Raw genomic sequence first — 14,221 nt, 5'->3', positions numbered from 1 at the left:
ACTTTTGTCTTGCAAAGCAGAAAGCCCTTTTTTCTTCACAGGTATTAGCAGATCATTGAATTATCTTTTACCTCTTACTACAGAGGAGGAACAGTAGAAAGTTGTTGTTCAGTTTCTGGGGGGGCGAGGGGGTGGGTGGGTTGTTTGGTGTGGCATTTTTTGAGGGTGAGTTTTTGTGGTTTTCTGCTTGTTGATGATGTTTTGGGGGTTGTTTTTTCTTCTCGGAAGAAACAAGTCCAACAACTTTGGACATTTTCCAATGTAAATAATTGTAGTCCTTCTGGGTGACTGACCCGCTCTTAACGCCTGAGCACATTAGACATCGAATTTGTCTCAAGGGCTAGACTCCAGTACAACTCTTTTCCCAGCTTATACATAAGTAACAAGTAGAAGACAACCAAGTACTTGAACTGCAAAAGCTGCAATACAGGCTTACATACTAAAGCACTTAAAATGAAAGACCAAGGCTGCTGGGAAACGTTTCATAAAAGATTTATTTAAGTATCATTTATCACAAAGAGGAAAATACATAAGATTAGAAGCATGCAACCATCTTACACGTTTCTATTCATTTTTCTTGCATTTGCAGCACATTGTAATACAACTCTTGTGCCACACACTTCTTCCTGAAAAATACTGTTTCAAGACAGAGGATAATAAAAAAACACCACATAGTAAAGGTAAGATAACATGAGAAAAGTGCAAAGTAATAAAAGTCATGTGTATACCACATTCAAACTCCCTCCCCCTCCAAAAACTGGATAAAGGCAAACTGTCATTTTGCAGCACGATCAGATTGTCTTTATGAACTACTTTACAAAAAAAATTAATATAAATTAAGGGCACAATCCTGCAGACACTTACTGTAGCTAACTTCAATCACAGATGGGCTCAACTGGTATTATTAAAAGCCACAAGTTAGTCACATGCATAAGTTCTTGCAGTATAAGGCCCCAAGGCAATAAAATGTTTAAGAGCATTAGGGAGAACAAAAATTAAAGCAAAACAAAATCATTCCCAGATGTGTTCTGTTTAGTAGGTTTATATCAAACATTTTAAAACAGAGCAGTTTCATCCTAAAGCCCTGAATATTTCTATTACTTAAGCAGTTTTGCAAAATTGAAAGACAAAACCCCCCAGGTATAGATGTTAATTAGCATCAAAAATGCTTCAGGCAGGTATGTAGGGAGGTGGAGGTTCCTTCTCCGGCATCTTCACTGCCATTTCATAGGTCGGTAGCATATACTAGAGAGAAGGTATTTCGGAGAGATTAATGTAGAAAGCTTAGGGAAAAAACACCACCAAACAAAAAACCCAGAACAAACCCATACATATTCCCGTCAGCAATGTAATTATCTGTTGCAGGCAGATATTTGTAAGAATTTAACTGCTATTTCCAGTCAGCTAGTGCAGAAGTGAAAGAAGGTGCAGCAATAGCTTACCGCTCTGCTAAACCCTGGGTCATTTGTTCCACCCACTGCCTCCCATTTCAGGCACTACAGGTGTGTAACTAACTAATAACCCACCACAGCATTGGTTGTTTTAACTTTTAATATTTACAATCTTTTTTTAGAAAGCTGAAGAAGATTTGTAAGCATATATGATGGGTTTCTACTTCAAGCAATGCTGGTTGCTTTTATCTCGGAGAGAGTTTTACCTGTGGAGGAGCTTCAAATGCAGGATACACAGCTATCTCTGGGCGAGTTCTGTTGCTGATATATTTATAGCAGCTCCATACACAGTTAATTAGATATGCCTGAAAGAAGAGAGATTTCTCAATTTAAGGGCCTCATATAGATTACTCAATTCAGAAGTTAGGTGTGTCATATTCATATGACAAAAAGGACAATAAATCATCTTAGTCAATACATATGGACTCATGTTGCCCCAGGGGAGTTTAGGTTGAATAGTAGGAAAAAATGTGCTCAATGAAAGACTGCCCAGGGAAGCAGTTGAGTCACCAGCCCTAGAAGTATTTGAAAACATGTAAATGTGGAACTAAGGGACACAGTTTAGTGGTGAACTTGGTATTGCTGCTTTAATGGATCTTAAAGGTCTTTTCCAAGCCAAGTAACTGGATGATTCTGCATCTGAAGAATGGTTGCTATTTCACTATGTGCCTCAGTAGTACTAATCATATTACTCTCTAATGGGCTTATGCTTCTATGAATCCCCATTCAAAATTTTCAAGAAGAGGGTGGTGGTGGTCAGGCCAACAGCACAATACCACTCATCCCCAAGTTAACCATCCATGCAAAGGAGAGGGCACAAACACACTCTATGCAAGGAGTATACGGGAGAGAAAAGTCACCTGGACTAAGTCAACATTAACTGCTGCAGGAAGACTTATATTGCATGTATGCATATACGATCATTAGATTTTCCTTTTTTTCATCTATATAACACTAATCTCTCTGAATTTTTCATTGGCAAGTTAACATGTGGTTATACATGAGACAGTGAAATTCCCAATCAATTCAATAATATTATCTACTGTATGAGGCTTCTATTGCCCCCAGATCAGGCACTCCTCTTGGAGAAACTATGGAAACAAAGTAAAATTGTTCTATTACTTCATTTTTTCTTACATTTAATGCAAGTACAATAAAGAAAGATTGTCATGGCCAAAGTATACTGTCAAATAATTTCTCTAATATCCTTTGTCTGCACAACAGTTTTTGTAATTCAGCTCAATGCCTGTGTTATTTACATATTCAAAAAAGAAAATATCTGACAATATCACATTTCAGTAGGAATAAAGATGCAGCTCCAAATTAACCTGTGCATTTCCTCCTTCCATAACATGCAGCCCACTTTGCTAGGCACAGTGAGAGATTTTAGTATGCAGTACTATTTCATCACAAGCTTAACGGTAAACATTAAATGTATCTCCAGATATGCAAAAAGGTGGTATCTGAAGTCTCTGTGTATTCCTACTTAGGAAGGCTAGAGCTCTATAAACACACTCCACATGAACAAGTTAATTGTAGACATCAATACACAAAGGACATCAGTCATACCATAATTGAATGTCCTGACTCTGCTCAAAGATATTCTTAACTCAGCATTAAGAAGTCAGCTAAGTGTTCAATTCAGCACTTAGAATTGGATTGATAGCATCTTAATATAGTAAACTCACAAAAAAAGACATATGCCTAATTCTAACTTACCTTTAAAATGATAAATAAAGCAAAAAACACCAGAACAATAAACAAGAGGCAGCTGGAGTCCAAGGCAAGGAGATCATCTTTGTAAGGGAAATCCGGCTGGTTAAAAAAAGGGAGAGAAAGGGAGGAGATAAGTATGAACACTGCAGTCACAACTATGAGAGAAGAATATCCAAACCACACCAAATGAAACAAAATTCTTGTATGAACTATTCCTCCAGAAAAAAATAGTTACATTTCTCACTAGTTTCTTCTTTATTCTCCTACAAAGCATAATAACAATTCTGCCTTTGTCCTGCAAAAATAAGTCACTATGTAAAAAGGCTACTTTTTTGTATCTATATATAGTATAGCCTTGTACTGTTTATGTCCCTAGTCACTCCTTCAATGTGATGCAAATACAGCTGCAGCACAGCACTTGTACTTATGGTCCTAATGACAGTACTAATTGTTTACAGGCAGTCTAACCAGTAAAGTACACATGTGCAAAATATAAAGCAAAATACCTGCACCCAAAGAAGAGCCAAAACAAAGATTCTGCAAATTGCAGACCATTCTCTTCCCCTGACCATGGTAACAAAGCCTCTCTCAACAACAACTAATTTTTTTCATGTTAAAAAAAAGATGTTTTTAAACATCTACTTGAACACCAGGCAGAAAGAGTTTATGATTCCCATTAACAGATAGTGTATTCTATTCATTGTGTCTTCTCGAAGTTAAAACACCTGGCAATGTTAATGCAAACCTCGGTTAGTTTCCTTAAAAGGTACTGTTGCAAAACGAGCAGAGTCATATCATACAAAACATAGAAAGGAAGCCTCAGAATCTCGTATTTCAGCCCAAAATACACCATATCAGTCCTTACCTATAGTCCTCTTCCCATTCCCCACTAAATAAGGTCAACACACTTTTAATCTGCAGTAGCAAACCTGCCACAGAACCACACTTCTTAAAGTGTTACAAATGTCTGTTTCAATTGCAAACATAGGAATGACAGTCTGAATCACCTTTGGCCCTCAGTTTGAATTCCTTTCTTACACAAAGGAAGGTAAGTATAGCTCAGTCACTTACCCAATTACACCAAAGTTTAATTTCAAATGTAAAATATCAACTTGAGCTGAAAAAACACTTACCAACTGATCCAAGTAATCCTTGATTCTGGGTAAGTAGGTTAGAGAACTGATGGCAACCAGACAACTGAGCACAAAGTCAAAGAGTTGGTAGCAGAAAAATGGGATCAGCCAGCCAACACGATGCTAAGAAGAAAAAAAAACAGCAGTCTGTAAGGTATTTAGTTCAAAATTTAAATAGCAAGTTTAAAAACACAGACTAGAAATATACTTACAGCAATAGCGCCATACACCATCATTGCACTGATTGTGAACATGAGGAGGGAGATAGCAAAGAGAACACAGGCATTTTCTGCATTAAAATAAAAACAATAAGCATCAGTCATATCCCAGAGTGGCTGTGCTGCAGCTGACAGGTACACAAGCTCTATGCATTACTATGATCTGTTCTCAACTGTTTCATTTGTGCAAACTAGGAGCAGCAGATTTTTTTTCTCCTAACAGGAAAAAAATGTGGTTCAGGAAAACCAGCAGGCATTTGGAAAAATCCCTCTGCCTTAATCAACAGCCTGAATAAAGCTCCACACACACCAATTAGAAGCCTGACATAGTTTGATAGTAATGCAACATAATGATGCTGCTTTGTAATATATATCAATGCTAGAAGTAAGTGGCTGATTAACTTTATGACTGGAAAGAATTTTAAGTGAAGCTAGCACAGTATCAACCTTTACACTTAAAAATGGTTTGATTATATAATTTGGTCAATTGGCAGTAGGAACAGGACTGCTCCTTCAGTAGCACTACGGAAAACAGGAAGTCACTGTGGAAGGTATCCCATTATTTACCAGAAAGGCAGCTGAACAGAAGCCAAATGGTCGCAGAATCCAGGACACTCACAGAAACTTAATTATATAGATTCTCCTTCTGCATTACAGCACCTTACAACAGAAGTACAATTGCTGTACATGTGTTAGACCACACTCATTCACCTACAGCAGCAGAGTTTACATTCTAAACCAGAAAGAGAACAGCTTGAAAATCTGTAGATGTGGCAAGTTTATGTTTTTATCAACACTGAAGACAAATTTGTGCTTCCCATGCTTGAAAGATGATTTGAGAATCCTAATATTCTAGTTCACAACTGATCTGAAAAGATACACTGCAGAAGAATAAGGTACCCAATTCAATATAAGATAATACCTACATACACAAATGGCTTCAAGGAGACCCTCCAATGTCTGAAATGCATTGCATTCAGAGTGCCCTAAGTAGTCAGTTATAACCAACAATTGTGGGTTTCTTCTGAGGATTTGTTATTCTCAGTATCTATACACACAGAGCTGTAATATCCCTCCCTTCTCACACACAAAACCCTCTGGCTCATCCCAACATAGAAAACAAGAATCTTAGTTAAAAGCATGTGATAGCCACTTTACAATAGGAAAGGAGAAAGTACCTTCAGCTTCAGAAGCATCTCTCCAACATAAGTTCAAAGCTAACACATATACCAATATTCATTATAGAACATACGACATTTTAGAGATATCTGCTGCAACTCACTTTCTATCTTGGTTGTATGAAGTATTTAGACCTTGTTCTCACTCTCATTTCATTACTAACAAACATGAGTTAGTCACAGGCTATAACTGACAGATTCTCCACTCGGGTCATGAACAATTAACGTGAAGACTGTTAAAACAATATGCTCGAAAGCCACATTTGGGCTGCAGTATTTCTCTTTACTCCAGACTGGACCTGATCCTCCCTACATCTAAGTGTAATGCAACAGAATGAGAAGAGATGCATTAGAAGTGCCACAATGAACACATTTCTGCACATTTGAAAACCATAAAACCAAAGACTGTGCCCAAGCCAGTCTACAGTTAAAAAGCTTGCTCATTACAGACAAGAGTTTGACGCCAATTACATTTACATCATACATAATCTGTAACAATTCAGTGGAACGTTGATTTAATTCTGCACATGATGCTGCTTATTCTGTGTCAGATGCTTTAGATAAATACTTGTATTCCACTCTACTTGCCATCCCAACTCATTCTCTTTTCCTACAAAACCAGCATGGTTTTACTTTTAGTAAATATGTACAAAATAGTTGAGGATCGCTCAAAAACTCAAGAGTCTTTAAAAATAATTTTCTGGTTTTAGCTTTACTGACACAGCAAAAAAACTAAATGTTTATTAATTAAAATTGGTCACGTTCCACACATACTCCAACACTAAGAAAATGTCAGAAATTTGATTAACATGCTTAGGAGTAATGCAAAGTAAAAATAATATTCCTAAGAAGTTTGGGATTTTGCAATTCTTGTAGAAGGAGTTAAAGAGAAATTCAGAAAAAATACCCCAATCTTAAAGCTGTATGCATACATTGCACAGTAGTGTAAAGCAAATACAGCATGACACTGCATGCTTTATTTTCTAAGCACACAGCAGTTATATACCTACCAGCCATTCTCTCAGAAGCATAGTAATTACCGATGACTTCATACTGGATATCAACGGTTGGCACTATATTTGGATGAGTCACTTCTACTGTCAACAAGATGCCCATCAGCAAGTTCACCACCTGAGAAAGATCAAGTTACATAAAGGTTATTTGTACTGCAACGGCTATGATCTTTTTAAGCACACTAATAAATCTTTTATTTTAGTTAGAAAAACTCATTGTTTTGCCTATATGCAGATGAAAAAAGAATTCAACTTAAGATCAAATTTCAAGCTGCTTCTGACTGCTTGGATAGTGATTTAACTGAAGAGCAATGGACATTTGCTTGTTCTGCTGAATAACAAATAAGTAACTTTATGAACTGAAAGAATGCATAGAGTCCGCAGAGATTCAAATGACATTTAAACTGATGCTGCAAGATGAATACACAGAACAGTTTGTGAACTGGAAAAATGGAAACAGTTAAAATAGGCCAGGAAGGAAAAAATACAACAGACAACATGCAGAACACTTGGGAAAGAGTTTCATGCCTACCATAAATTCAAAGTTAGCGTTAATCCAGTGCAAAGTAAGGTGCTGTCCCTATTCTCCAGCGGTGCAAACAAAGGTGTTTAAGTGTCATATGGTAAATACTGAGCACATAAGGGAAAACTTAGATCCAACTCTCCAGTATGGGGAGGGACAAATGTAGGAGGAAACCTTCTTGGTTTTTCCCATGTTACAATTTTAATTTAACCAGTGGAGAAACATCTCCCTCCCTCTCCTAGATCGTTTATTAATCTCTCTTCTGTCCTTATCAAAAAGGCTGCACAAACACAAGTGATGTTAAAAAATTCTCACAAACAGATTGAAGTCCAAAATTTGTAAACATTCAGCACTGGCTGAATGTTTTTGGTTTTTATTTTAAATTAGCAATTCCACCTACTTTAAGTCACCTGCATCTTCAATTTTATACCTTGAAATACAAAAAAAACTCATCAATAACTGGTATAGCTGACAGTAAAGAATTAAGTTTAGTATCTTTGGCCTTTAAATGAGCCTATTTCCCCTCCCTGCAAGACACTTCCTACAGGCCAAACTTTCAAGTTGATTATCAGCCACTTGCTTAAATTTCTCAATTTTGTTCCACCATTTTTCAGATGTATGGAGTGCTATATTCTCTCACCACTCCTGTTTCATCCTTCTCTACTTTTGCTTTCTGTGCTCCATCTATTTTGAAGCCTTCTGTTTCCTCTTTTGTGAGTAACCAAGGAGTATCAACCAATACTTCAGTAAGTAACTTCCTGTTCTATAATTTTGAAAAGCCTCATGTCAATATTCAGATGTGCAGCAGTTGAAACCAGCTTCTATTTCATAAAACAAACATTCAAATTATATATAAATCACTGATTGTTTATACATAGCCATCATTTTAACTTAAATAGTGATCAAGTTCAGGATGGAAGACACTACCTCAGTATCAAGTTAAATGCCCACAATAGGTTATCTGCCTCAAGATAAAGAGCAAGCAGCACTTGAACAGATATAGATGTACTGAAGAACTTGAATACCTTGGAGTTGTGAGACTAATCCTATGTCTGTCACTTTTTTATTTTAATCCCATCCATCATCTTATTTCACTAGTTACTGAAGAAAGTTTATTAAAGTTTTGTTTTCTCAACCTGAAATGGCATGCAAGGAAAGTAAGAAAGAGTAACTCAAACCCCACTTTTTTTCCTGTTGCACTGATCCTAACTTTAAAAAACAACTGAGTAAAAACCAAACATAAACCAACCAAAAAAAAAATCCACCTCACCAACAAAAAACCAAAGCCAAATAAATAACAAACTTAATGCCAATTAATTATCAATTAACACCCCAGGGTCTCCAGTACTCACTACTGTTATTTCTGAATTATTATCACCGCACCAAACCATTCATCATATTCAATATATGGATTTCAATTATGAATTACCAACAGCTGCAGATCAGGAGCCCTCCTAAGCACAAGACAAAGTCTGTATTTTAACAACTACCATTCTTCTTTCACAGAAGTTTGTCAACAGCAAGAAGTTTGGCAAATACTCAAAAGTTCTGAGAAATTACAAACCAGTTTGTGGTGGTCTGTGGTGCTGTGTTGTATTGTGAACCAGTGCTGAATGCTTACCAATTTTGGGCTTCAATCTGTTTGTGAGGTTTTTTTAACATCACTTGTGTTTGTGCAGCCTTTTTGATAAGGACTGAAGAGAGTTTAATAAACGATCCAGGAAGGGGAGGGAGATGTTTCTCCACTGGTTATATTAAAACTGTAACATGGGAAAAACCAAGAAGGTTTCCTCCTATGTTTGTCCCTCCCCATACTGGAGAGTCAGATCTAAGTTTTCCCTTATGTGCTTCTTTAGCTTGATAGTCAATGTGACGGGCAGCAAGAGTATAGTCTTGACTGCATGGCATCACTGTAGCTTGTATTTTATTTCCAGTGAGTATAGTTTGTGTTTACAAATAGTCTACATGGATAAAAACTAAAACAAACAAAACAACACACCCGAAATGTTAAGTCTTAATGCAATCTGGAGATTAAAACTACCCCATCCTCTCAGATCTCCCCATCAACCGTGACAAGCCAGCACACTGGCTACAGCATTATTCCAAGGTAAAACCTCAGAAATCCCAGCAGCTCTCCTATCCTTGTCTTTTTTTGTTACAAAGTAATTTTTTCTTTAAATTACAAAATTCATGTTCAAATTATTATTCCAGAGATGATTCCAGAAAGATGAGAGAAAAACAATTTTGTTTTATATTAGAATAAGAAGGCATTTAACTGTTATGACTGGGATAAATGAACTAATGAAAGTTTGGTGTGGCTTTTGTCAAAATTAAAAGTCCAATAGCTGGTATTAAGGTAGAAGGTCAGCACTTATTACAAACTACTAACAGAAGTATTAGCTGCCCATATGATCAGAACTCAAGAGACTGTAGGAATACACTAAGTACTATTTTTAATTCCTGAGTTTTATTGCTGTGGCATACAATTAATGCCTAATCACACAAGTGCTTCATCTCTCTGTAGGTCTGAACATGACACCCAGATTTCCCCAAGGACTCAGTGACTAAAAGCCTTGGATACAAATTCCTACTTACTTGCTTATTTCCTTTTATGAGGGGGAAAGGAGGGATACTGACATGCCTTACTAAACTTTCACATCCTATTCTCACTTTTCCAGTGTTCTTCCTTAAAGGTGTCCTTTAAAGAAAAGGACAAATCAAGATGGAGTTTTTGTACTGGTTAGGTAGGGTTTTTTTGCTGGTTTTGTTTTTGCTATAATGAAATAATAAAAAATGAAAAAACATAATTGTAAGTAGGGTACTTCAGAACAGATTGTGACCAGCTATGTTTGTTTCTGGAAACCTTCATTCAGTGAACAAATGACTCCAGAGATCACCCTCAAGTCTCCTGCTAACTAGCACCAATTTTACCACTGATTCCGTCATCAAACTTTGCTGCCAGAAACAGCCACTCCCTCTGAAACAATGCTATTACTTTTAGACTGTTTATTGAACTCTGATCTGAATTTTGCCAGCACAGCATTCATGTTTCCCCTTTCTGGAGAGCACTATGCCCAACAAGAAAGCTGACAGGAAGAAACAAACTTCAAAGCCACACATTTGTAATTATGGAGCTAGGAATAAGAGGTTTTTTTTTTCCTTCCTGCACAGAACAGCAGTGGGTGTAATAAAACAAACTATAATAGTTCTGGAGTTCAAGTACAAGTCCGCTAGAAACGATCTTAACTTGTCTTTTTGCAAGGACAGTTGTATCTCTTTATCAGAAACCACAGTAGCATGTGGACTGAAGCAGCCTTAAAAGACACAGCTGGATCACACAGCATCAACATTTCAGAAGATAACATCCTTGTTCTCTTTGGGCTTACACGACTATGAAGCAAGGATAGTGATAGAATTGTGTGAGTCAGGAGATAAGTTAGATGCAAGATTTAAGAGTATACAAATAAGCAAGGAAAATGCCTAAAGAAATGGTTACATAACACATACGTATGAAATAGCCGAAACTCTTATCTTACTAAAACATCTGGAGCAGATTGCTACAAGACTCCATTTTATATTTGGTATCAAATTCCTTCAGGACTGCACAACAGGAGAGCACAGTCTATCCCATAAATACAGGCTTACAGGCTGCCCAAGATCTTCAGTAACACAAAGCTATTGTTGAGCTAAGCATTCTCCCCCACTAAAATGCTACCGCCCTCGCAAAAACCCAAACAAACAACAAAACTATACTCCTACCTCACACAGAAAGTTATTACTATTTCCCTCACTGTAACTTGGAAGTATAGATTATTACAACCATTTAGAAATATTTATCACAAGCTAGTATTTGAAAGACTAAAATTAAGTGGTAGACTTAGATGATGCATTACTTAGCATGTCTAAACAACCTGACTTTATTTTCAGGTTCCTCAGCAGAAAGAAGTTTAATTTTCATATTTTACTTTACCTTCACAAAGGTCTGAATTATAATTTTGATTCAAAGCATTAAGCAAGACCACCTAAGGTAAGGCCTTACTTCACCTCAAACAGCTATTTGTCTCAAGAGTTACCATCTTTTCCCAACTGATAGCTAGGAAAAACTGGATAAAAATTTTCAACGCATAGTTTAACGAAGTATTTGATACAGTTCGTAGAAAAACGCAGCTGAGGAGTACTTTGCATGCACCCTGCTACCCGGAACTCAATTGCATTTTCCCCATTAGCAGCCTGGATCTGTTGCAGTTACAGGAGATCAAAGGAACACTTTGCTCATACACCACTCCACCTCTGAAGCAATTGGCATCTCACGAGCGATCGGCTACTTTTCACCATCCACAAACTATACAGATATTTACGGAGAGTCAGAAAGAAGGAAGAGGTGCTACATCCAGGCACCAAGATCAAAACAAAAGCACAGCAAGGGAGGTGGAAGCCGGAAGTACTACTGTTCTGTGGCCAAGGAAAGCACATCTCTGCCCAGCATCCCCTCAAGTTACCACGTTTTCAGATGTGTTCCTATGAACAGGATACAGAAGTGGGGAAGGTATTAAGATGCACTTATGTCATAAGAAAGATGAGCATCTCCTTACAGTTAACAATTTATGCTTCTACTTGAAGCACATTCTGATCTTCTTCCATAAGCACAGGGTGACACTTCTGGAAGTTCTGCAGGTTTCCATAATAGGTATGATTTTCCACTACTGCAATGGACTTTGCTTTTTTTACTTTATATGAATAGTTATATTTAAACCACCACCAAGATATTTTTTTCAGATTTCTTTCTGAAAAAGAAAAAAATATCAGTTCCCTAGAGTTTTGCTATATCCCCCACTCCCCTATTTCGCTGTTTCTTCCATTCCTTTCTGTTTTATAGTTCATGTGTTCATTTTTTTTAATCAGTGGAAGGACCAGTACGAAAGATACTTGCTGAAGAAAAAACATAAATTCTCCAAACTTAAATTCCCGTGTCTGTAAAAGCAGTTTCTGTGAGTGGCTCCTTCACATCAAGGCATAAAAAAAATCATCATTCTCTATTTTCACAATCTGGGAAAAGGTGAAGAAGAATACAGGCTCTGGTTACAACTTCAGAAGAGCATAAAAGCTATGACGCAACACTTGTACTGCTCATGAATGTAACAGGAAAGATGAGGAAACTGCTTCACTAAAAGTGAACTCAGTTCCCCTCTAAGGGAAGTATAGGAAGTTAAGACTCCAGGCCTGGAGTCCCCTGGTACTGTTTTAACATTTGTATTTCACTCTAGTTTAAAACTATCTCAAATATTTCAGCATCACCACTACAACTTTTGGACAAAAAGCAGCCATCACTCAGAAAACAAGAGGTGTTTTGTAAACCAGATCTGTTTGTACTGCTCCTAAATCACTGTGCTGAGAACACAGAGTACTAAATAACCAAATAACTTCCCTTCCCACAAAGCTCTTTTAAGAAGCAGAAGCCACGCTCGTTTGGGAGACTCGCTTTCCTCCAAAAGGTTACAAACTACTCACGAGAACTGTGTTTTATCATCCTATTCTCGACATGCTCCAGCGTTCAGTCTCCTCGAATGTTAGTATCTCCTCTTTTTATCAGCACGTTCAGTACTGTTTGAAACACATGGAAGCCCCGATTCCGTCCAGTCCAAGAAAGGGACAAGTAACAGAACCTCACAAAGACCTGGACTGTAATACCCTGAACTTTCGCTTTATTTTCCTAACCACAAGGGAGGCCTTCAGAAGACAACTTAGCCTGGTCGAAAACAGACCCTGGGAAGGAAAAGGGGCCCAAACCCCGCTTGGTGACTCCAAAAAAACTCAAGCAGTTCCCTTCGCACGACGCAGCTCAGGGAACTAACCAACAACCGTCAAGACAACAGACTCCCGTAAGAAAAGCCCGTCCAGGGGAGGAGGGGAGGAGCGGAGCTGCTCTCCCCAAAGCCCTGGCCCGGGCCGTGGCCCACAAGCGGCGCGCGCACGCGGCCCACTCCGCGACCAGGCTGGGTACCCGCCGAACCGCCACGCGTGCGCGCTGCGCACCACCCAAATCACCCCCCCCCCAGCGGCGCCAGCTGCCCCCCGCGCCAGTCTCTCACCATGTACCAGGTGCCCAGAATAATGGTGCCGGTCCGCACATGGCAGCAGCCGCAACAGCGCGTACTGTAGAAGCGGTCCCGGCTCCGCTTGAACGTCATGATAGCAGCGGCAGCACCGACCTCCCGCGTCCAAATCCGCCGCTCGCCCTTCCCAGCCACTTCCCCCCAAGCCGCGGGCCGTAAAAGCCCAGCGAGCGCGTCACCGCCTCTCTGGCCAATCAGCCGCCAGCAGGGGGGAGGGGACGCGAGGGGTGTGCCTGTGGGAGGGCGTGTGCGTTGCCGCGGCAACAGACGATTGGCGGCTGCGGCGGCCAATCACGACACCATTGAGTGCAACGCCCTGCGAGCCACCTGCGGCGGCGGGGCGGTGCTCACCTGAGGGGGGGAGGCTCGCGGCGTGGTGGGCGTTGTCCCCCCTGTCCACCATGTTGGGGCGGAGCTGTGCCGGCCCTCCCCCCCGCGGCTCCTAGCGCTGGTACCGCTGCGTGGTGCGGCAGGTAGCGGCGGTTGGGGTCGCGGTTGCTTGGCGTGTGGGTTACAGCTTCGGTACTAGCCCACACAGTGTCGGTGAGTCACCCAGAAACACCGAATCACTGTGGTTGGAAAAGACCTTCAAGATCATCAAGTTAACTACTAAGTAACTCTACCAGGGTCGCTACTACACCACATTCTTGCGCACCACGTCTCGATGGCTTTGTAAATACATCCAGAGATGACAATTGAACCCATTTTCTGGGCAGCCTGTGAGAAATACATGTTTGATGCGATCAATTCGTGGCAAGAGGCCACAGACAGGGAGGAAGGGGGGTTTTGAATGGAGCTGCGCTCCTCCTTGCACAACCATCACAAAAGTATGCACTTGGCTTAAGATAACAGCAATAAATAATTAGAAACTAGAAA

General features: G+C 39.4%; 1 protein-coding gene across 1 annotated transcript; it reads right to left on the bottom strand.

Moving 5' to 3' along the window:
* Positions 1–476: 476 nt before the first annotated feature.
* LAPTM4A (lysosomal protein transmembrane 4 alpha) lies at positions 477–13,501 on the bottom strand. Its single transcript, XM_064146401.1, has 7 exons — positions 13,322–13,501; positions 6,707–6,827; positions 4,513–4,589; positions 4,301–4,423; positions 3,171–3,266; positions 1,658–1,756; positions 477–1,245 (listed from the first exon to the last, which is right to left on the bottom strand). Exons 1-7 carry the CDS (start codon positions 13,418–13,420, stop codon positions 1,171–1,173), a joined length of 690 nt encoding a protein of 229 aa, XP_064002471.1. The 5' UTR covers positions 13,421–13,501; the 3' UTR covers positions 477–1,170.
* Between the last annotated feature and the right edge of the window lie 720 nt (positions 13,502–14,221).

Source organism: Pogoniulus pusillus, chromosome 7 (assembly GCF_015220805.1).
Source record: "Pogoniulus pusillus isolate bPogPus1 chromosome 7, bPogPus1.pri, whole genome shotgun sequence".
NCBI classification, from domain to species: Eukaryota; Metazoa; Chordata; class Aves; order Piciformes; family Lybiidae; genus Pogoniulus; species Pogoniulus pusillus.
This window is presented reverse-complemented; position numbering and strand designations above follow the sequence as displayed.

Bases quoted from the DNA above. Each gene is read 5' to 3' on its own strand.
- LAPTM4A (XM_064146401.1), bottom strand. From the start codon at position 13,420: ATGACGTTCAAGCGGAGCCGGGACCGCTTCTACAGTACGCGCTGTTGC. The intron at 6,828-13,321 runs GTGAGAGACTGG...GATCTTTCTCAG, and splicing joins TTCTGGGCACCTGGTACATG to GTGGTGAACTTGCTGATGGG. The intron at 1,246-1,657 runs GTAAAACTCTCT...CCTTCTCTCTAG, and splicing joins CATTTGAAGCTCCTCCACAG to TATATGCTACCGACCTATGA.